Source organism: Nematolebias whitei, chromosome 19 (genome assembly GCF_014905685.2).
Source record: "Nematolebias whitei isolate Nwh7 chromosome 19, NemWhi1, whole genome shotgun sequence".
In the NCBI taxonomy this organism is placed as follows: domain Eukaryota; kingdom Metazoa; phylum Chordata; class Actinopteri; order Cyprinodontiformes; family Rivulidae; genus Nematolebias; species Nematolebias whitei.
Window position 1 is genome coordinate 28,272,888 of NC_056516.1, and position 8,026 is coordinate 28,280,913.

An 8,026-nucleotide genomic window follows, 5' to 3' on the forward strand; every position below is an offset into this window, starting at 1 on the left:
AGTGAGGCGAGGACCACATCGGCTTCGCCCTTTACCCACTAAAGCGAAGGCCTTAAAGGGCGAAGCTTATATGACATAGAACGTTGGTTACGTACTGTAACCCCAGATTCTATGAATATAAGCGTAGCCCTTTAAGCGTCGGGCCTCACTGGCTCCTAAATGGCTGAAGAAAAAAGCTATTTTGGGAGCCGATTTCCCGCTCTTAACGTAATTTATACGGACCGGGTAGGGCCCACACAGCAGGTGGGCGTGGACTAATTTTTTTTTCAGTGCTTATGCTCTGCATAACGGGATAAACCCACTAAAGCGAAGGCCTTAAAGGGCTACGCTTATATTCATAGAATCTGGGGTTACAGTACGTAACCAACGTTTTTGACAGTATGGCAACGGTACAAGTGAGCGAAGCAAGGAAAGTCTACATCTTACACGGCATAAGGGTGAAATTGTAGCTTTTAACTTAGTAGTGGAGTGAGATTATTGTGACAGATGTTATTATGAAATAAAATTATTGCGACAGACGTTAAAACGAAGCTAGCTTTAAGCTAACTCGAGCTAACTTCTGATGTTTGGTTATCTGATCAGGATGATTTGCGGGTGGATGGAAGAGGCTGTGAGGACTACAGACACATGGAAATAGAGACAGATGTGGTGTCCAACACAGACGGATCAGCTAAAGCCACTGGTAATAAAATCAGCAGAGTTTTAGCTCCATCATGTATCCTTAATGTAAACAGGAGAGCTGTAAACTTCATTTCACCCTACACATACAATGTACCTGTACATCCAAGGTTATCTAAACATTACTGTTTTAGTAGCATTTAAAGTTGTCTTCTGTTTGTCCTCCCAGGGGGACACAGCAGTTCTTGTTGGGATCAAGGCTGAAATTGGCAAACCGAGGCCAATGATACCAAACGAGGGATACCTGGAGTTCTTTGTTGATTGGTTGGTGGACAGTTTGAGTTTAACCACATATATTTATTTTGAATAAATCTTTAATTCGTACAAAATGTAAATGCACCAACAGCTCATACAGATTGCTTTGGCTCACTTATTTCCTCTTTAATCCATGGGAAACAACATTCAGTATTTAAGACATAAAACTGCATCGGTTTAAAGTATTTAAATTTTTCATTGCATTACTTTTGAATGTTCAAAAAGTCTCTCGTGAAGTTGTAAACAAAGAGTTGCTATAAACCTTTCACGAAAGAAAGCATTTCAAAGACTTTAGACTTTTCTTCTATTATCGTAACAAATTAAAACAGTTTCATGAAAAGTTGATGCAAAGTGTCTAGAACAGAACACAGCTGATAAATGTTAGCCGTTTACTGTTGATCTTATGTTTATCATTTACTCTGCAGGACCAAAGTTTTGGATTTGTGCATCTCATGTTTATTTTCACTATTTAATAATGCAAATGGCAAATTGCAGAATATTTATATTTATAAACACAAATTTATCTAGTTTAATGTCATTTTTATTTTTAAAGCTTAAACATCGTGTGTGTGTAATTGAAAGTAAACATTAATTACTTTATATCACAGAAAATGTGTTAAAAAGTTTAAGGTAATGGACTGAAAAATCAAAACTCACAACACTGTTGGTGAATGTTCTGCCACTAGGTGGTGGTGTTGTCACCATATCATGAACATCCACCTCCAACAAATCACTATAAAGACTTGTCTTGTTTCAAAGAACTGTTTTGTTGTTTGTTTTTGTTACCAGTTCAGCCAACGCAACTCCTGAGTTCGAGGGCGTTCTGCTAGAAGGTTTTTATTTTATATATATATATATATATATATATATTCGTTCACACCCACTTCTTCGCTCAGCACAAGATCAGCTGCTGGAGGAAGCTTCTCCAACAGCTGTGGGCTGCACACAGATGCTAAATCATTTTAAATAATTTATTTTAAATAAAAAATCCATACCAGTCGTGTGGCCCATCCATCAATCAGCCATTGGCTTTTTCCAATCTTACTTTGAAAAATGATAGAGCGAGTTCGTGAAAAAACAAACTGCAAAGTAGTGAGGGACTACTGTAATGAGAATTTGTTTCATTGTACTGTCCCCTCTACTAGGCGTTATTCTACTGCACATAAATGAAACCTAAGTGTAGTGATTGTTCTTGGACAACTTACAAACTCAGGATGTTTTAATGACATGTATAAAACATGAAATATGTTAGTTGGTGTAGAGTTCCTGTTCAGTGGTGGGACTGATAATATTCAAAGTAAAAGCCTCTAATTAGGAATTCAAAACTGTTGAAATTTCAGAATTATTTCTCATATACCTTTTAATCAAAATGACTTCTACATGCAACTTATAAAAAATTGGGGAACAGAATAAACACAAACACATTTACACACATCTTACGCAGCAGAACATGTAACAACTTTGGTGATCTGGTCTTCCAGAGATGTGGATTGTTTCTTCACATTCTTATGTCATAATTTGCACTAATGCAAACATTACTCAGTAGAGTCAATTCCCACTTTTTGCTCAAATCAGTGAGACTACAGAGTCACACAAGTTGGTAAGTGCACATGCGACAGTCACAATTTTGTCCACCACTGGCAAGCCGTCATGTTTGATTAGGTAGTCTACTGGCAGACGTGCTTGAAGCATCGTGTATTTGTTTCTCACAAGTCCACTGAGCCGTTCAACATGTGTACGAACGTGTGCAACCTTCCTTGTGGTTTCCACGTCGACTGCAGATAGTTGTGCTTTACCGCTGCTGAAACTTGGAATGTTGACCTGTGCACAGTATGATTCCACACTATCCTGTATGTTGAAACCATGATCTGCTAGAATGAGGTCACCTGGAAGTAGTTTCAACAGCAAACCACAGTTTTCAATTATACACTTGTCACTTGCCCTGTCGCCCCATGATTTGGACAGAAAACACACTGAACCCTGCGGGGTGATACCCATTAAGAACTTCACCGAGTTAGAACGCTTATAGTTTAACCACGTCTGTGCATGTGCCAACACGTTTTTAGGCCTTTCGATAAACACTTCAAAGCAGTCAACTATAACAGCTGTTTTTTGTCCAAAATGTTTTTGAAATTTCAGGGGCATAGTTTTCATCAATACATCCCGCTCAGGCCAGTACAGCAGATTCTTTAGACGTGTATATAAAACATGGATGACAATCACAAATGTCCTGGAGACAGTTGAGGTAGATGTTTGGAATCGAAAAGCTAAATCTTGCACAGGAAGGTTTAGCTTAAGACGCATTAGAGTCATCACGAAGCATTCAAATGGACCTAAATCACTATTTACTTTAGACGCAGGTATGAACGACTTCACCAGATCAAATACAGTCATCAACATGAGGAATGATGGAAGGCCAGTGTAGTACGTGACTTTAAGGTTATTATTCTCAAAGCTTCTTTCATTGAACTTCAAATCATTTATCTGATCTTTTAACAGAATCTGTTCTGTTCTTAATCTCTGCAGTTCAGAATCAGCCTGACTTTCAGAAACAGGAGCAGGTTCTGCATGATCATCGTCCTCTTGCTGCAGCACCAGGTCGCAAACTTGAACGGATTCCTCATCTTCATGTGCATCTACTGGAGCAGCCCAAACCTCAGGATCCAAGATTGTACCCGGGTCTAGGACGTCTTTAGAACCCCGGAGCTTCTTTTTGGATTGAGCTCGGTCCTTCGCTCGTCTGTACCTTAAAAAAAACAACAAAACAAATGTTAGCCAACACTGTCATGTTTGCATCACAGTCTAAAATCAGACTCCAAGTTTGCTACCCAAAGCAGAATAAACAGATTAGCTACCAACATTTTTACTATTCCAAATATATATACATTAAATTTTATTTTAATTTTAGTAATTTTTATCATAGACTTACTTTAATATTTTAGAATTATTGTGCAGCTTGCATGTGTCATTAACTTTTCTACCTGTTCTGCTTCGACTCCGGTCGTTGACGTTCCTTTGCCGACTTGCTCCGAGTAAGTCTGCCTCCCAACTTCAGTGTAGGAGCCCAGTCTGGATTAGACTTGTCGTGCATGTGTGCAGGCCGTCCTGAAGAAATAAATGATTGAATAGAACAACTGCTACAAATGTAGAACGCAATATCCAAAATATTAACTTGTGTTATGGAATATGTTCAGTACGGGGGGGGGGGGCAAAACAAATTGATAGTTCTAGTCAGACAATGTTGCAGTTAAAAAAAAATAAATATATACACACACATACATACATTGAGGAAAATAAGTATTTGAACACCCTGCGACTTTGCAAGTTCTCCCACTTAGAAATCGTGGAGGGTCTGAAATTTTCATCTTAGGTGCATGTCCACTGTGAGAGACATAATCTAAAAATAAAAATCCAGAAATCACAATGTATGATTTTTTCAATAATTTATTTGTGTGTTACTGCTGCAAATAAGTATTTGAACACCTGTGAAAATCAATGTTAATATTTGGTACAGTAGCCTTTGTTTGCAGTTACAGAGGTCAAATGTTTCCTGTAGTGTTTCTCCAGGTGTGCACACACTGCAGCAGAGATTTTGGACCATTCCTCCACAGATCTTCTCTAGATCAGCAGGTTTCTGGGCTGTCGCTGACAAACACAAAGTTTGAGCTCCCTCCAAAGATTGTCAATAGGTTTTAGGTCTGGAGACTGGCTAGTCCACTCCAGAACCTTGATATGCTTCTTACAGAGCCACTCCTTGGTTCTCCTGGCTGTGTGCTTCAGGTCATGGTCATGTTGGAAGAACCAGCCACGACCCATCTTCAATGTTCTAACTGAGGAAAGGAGGTTGTTTCCCAAAATCTCACAATACATGGCCCCGGTCATCCTCTCCTTAGGCTTTTTTTTTCTGGTTTAGCAGTTCCTTCAGGTCAGTGGTGATCCAGGGTTTGTTAGTGGGGAAGCATCTCACTGTTCTGGTGGGGATGGTGTTGTTTACACAGAAGTTTATATAGTCGGTCACACACTCAGTCATGGCATTGATGTCCTCTCCATGTGGCTGGCACAGTGCATCCCAGTCTGTAGCCTCAAAACAACCCTGCAGGGCTTCTTCAGCATCTGCTGACCATTTTCTCACTGTTTTCTTTATTGCAGGTTGCCTCTGAACAAGGGGTTTATATTTTGAGCAGAGAAACATAAGATTGTGATCTGATTTGCCAAGAGAGGGTCTTGCTTTAGCAATGTATGAATCCTTGACATTTGCATAAAACAAGTCCAGCATTTTGTTTTCTCTGGTAGAGCAACTGACGAACTGTTGGAATGTCGGAAGTGTAGCAGAGAGAGAGGCATGATTAAAATCCCCAGATATTGCAACAAACGCACTAGGGTGTTGTGTCTGTAGCTTAGCAACCTCGGAGCTGATGACATCACACGCAGTCTCGACAACAGCATCGGGTGGAATGTAAACAGTTGCCAAAATAACACTGGTGAACTCTCTTGGCAAATAATATGGACGACAACTTAGTGCCAACAGTTCAATATCTGGACTGCAGAGACGACACTTCACAGTAACATGTCCAGGATTACACCATCTGTTGTTCACAATCACTACGCCACGAGGTGAGATCTTGCATGGAGCCCCAGTCTGAGGGAGATTGACAGTCATGTTTAGCTTCTTCCATTTTCTAATAATTGCTCAAACAGTTGATCTTTTTTCACCAAGCTGCTTGCCAATTGCCCCGTAGCCCTTTCCAGGCTTGTGAAGGTCTACAATTTTGTCTCTGGTGTCTTTGGACAGCTCTTTGGTCTTAGCCATGTTAGTAGTTGGAGTCTTACTGATCGTGTGGGGTGGACAGGTGTCTTTATGCAGCTAACAACCTCAAACAGGTGCTTCTAATTTAGAATAAGAAGTGGAGGTGGACTTTTTAGAGGTGGACTAACAGGTCTTTGAGGGCCAGAATTGTTGCTGATTGGCAGGTGTTCAAATACTTATTTGCAGCAGTAACACACAAATAAATTATTTTAAAAAATCATGCATTGTGATTTCCGGATTAAAAAAAATTTTTTTTTAGATTATGTCTCTCACAGTAGACATGCACCTAAGATTAAAATTTCAGACCCCTCCATGATTTATAAGTGGGAGAACTTGCAAGGTGTTCAAATACTTTTTTCTCACTATAATATATATGTGTAACCGTACGCTAAAATCACATTTCGGTTCAGTTCAGTTTCAGGAAGGGCTCGGTTCAGTTAATTTTCGGTGCAAAAAAGGCCACAATAAAGACTTACAAAACATTTATTTTGAAAATATGCCAAGTAAAAAAAATACGTTTGTATAAAAATAAGTAAAAGCGACCCATTTGGATGATATTTAAAATAAATGGCACTCTTTACAATAAATAAACAACACTAACAATAATAAAAATAAGCAGCAACAGACTGTTTACAATCTAACTAATCAAGTTTGAAGTTTTTGGACAAAAAGACCAACTTGTCCACATTTTCTACCAAAAATCATAGATCTAGTTGCAGTGACATTATCTCCAGTGGTGGAAAAAAACGCTCACTAGCAACTAGGGCTGGGCGATATGAACCAAAAATAATATCTCGATATTTTAAGAAAAATGGCGATATACGATATATATCTCAATATTTTTTTCTTTCCATAAAATAATAACAAAAATATATTTCTGAGTCAAAGCTTTGTCCCAGTTGTCACACAGGTGCATTTATTAACAGCTATAAATGTCTAAAAAATGAACTATTTACATATATTAAAGTTTGTTTTTAGACCTTTTTTTTAAAAAACATATTAAACAATAATCCTCCCCAGCTGCACCGCCTTCACTGTGTTAGTAATTGTGTGTGAACTGCAGCAGTGGGGGGGCTGCTTGTGAGGGAGAAGGAGGGGGAGGCTGAAGAAGTGTTTCGGATGAAAGACGAAACGTTTCTACAATTTTGTTCTTGTTGTTTTTTGAACATCCAGCGGACCTGACAATGTTTTTAGATCAATTATAACTCTAAGAACACGTTTCAACCATTCTGTAAAAATTGGAGCTAGTATTTTATAGTCATTGTTAAGAAGGCAAATTGGACGCCAATTATCAATCAGAAAGGTCTGTTCTAGGTTTTGGAATCAGAAATGCATAGAAACACAAACTTACGAAAAGTCATGAGCTACGAGGCTTATAGTCTTGATTTAAACATAAGTACTTTCCTTTATCAAAGTCCAAGTGGGTTCAAATACTGAAGTTTTAAGAGTTTTTACCAGGACAAATATCAGCACCAGGTTCCATTCCACCATCATTTGGAGAGAGGACAGTGGGTGTGGACACACGTCCATTGTTTGGACATCTGCTGGGGGTTTCATCCCTTCGTCTTTTTCTCTTGTAGCTGAGATACACAGAAAAGAGCAATCATTAGGAACAAAGAAAGCATTTACTTAGTTAAACACAGGTTTATTACATCCTCGATTCAAGTCAGTAATCCCTCTATTTACCGCGCCAATTTTCCATTGATGTTTTTGCCGGACTTTGTGGAGTAGGAGAAGATGGACGGGACAAAGTCGGGACTGTCGAAATCTTCAGATGCCACTCCTGTACAAATCAAGTGTAAAATAAATGACTTCACCAGATCAAATACAGTCATCAACATGAGGAATGATGGAAGGCCAGTGTAGTACGTGACTTTAAGGTTATTATTCTCAAAGCTTTTTTCATTGAACTTCAAATCATTTATCTGATCTTTTAACAGAATCTGTTCTGTTCTTAATCTCTGCAGTTCAGAATGAAGCTGACTTTCAGAAACAGGAGCAGGTTCTGCATGATCATCGTCCTCTTGTGCGTCGACTGGAGCAGTCCAAACCTCAGGATCCAAGACTGTACCCGAGTCTAGGGAAGTCTGTGAACCCTGGAGCTTTTTTTTGGTTCGAGCACGGCTCTTAGCTCGTCTGTACCTGTGGAAAAAAAACAAAAAACAGACAATCATTAGTAAACACGGTCATGTTTGTGTCACATTGTCTAAAGTCAGACTCCAAGTTTGCTACTCAAAGCAGAATAAACAGATTAGCTACCAAAATTTGTACTATTCCAAAAAGATC

The 8,026-nt window shown here is 38.9% G+C and overlaps 1 protein-coding gene and 1 long non-coding RNA gene across 2 annotated transcripts; one reads left to right on the plus strand and one right to left on the minus strand.

Annotated features, from left to right (window-relative positions):
- Positions 1–396: 396 nt before the first annotated feature.
- Positions 397–936, plus strand: LOC119425765. The gene is made up of 3 exons (XR_005187579.1): positions 397–437; positions 583–682; positions 848–936. It is a non-coding gene; the product is annotated as an uncharacterized LOC119425765 (long non-coding RNA).
- A 1,563-nt stretch (positions 937–2,499) lies between these two features.
- LOC119425453 lies at positions 2,500–7,248 on the minus strand. The gene is made up of 3 exons (XM_037692982.1): positions 7,196–7,248; positions 3,915–4,038; positions 2,500–3,679 (listed from the first exon to the last, which is right to left on the minus strand). The coding sequence occupies exons 1-3, from the start codon at positions 7,221–7,223 to the stop codon at positions 2,500–2,502; spliced, it is 1,332 nt and encodes a 443-aa protein (XP_037548910.1). The 5' UTR covers positions 7,224–7,248.
- Between the last annotated feature and the right edge of the window lie 778 nt (positions 7,249–8,026).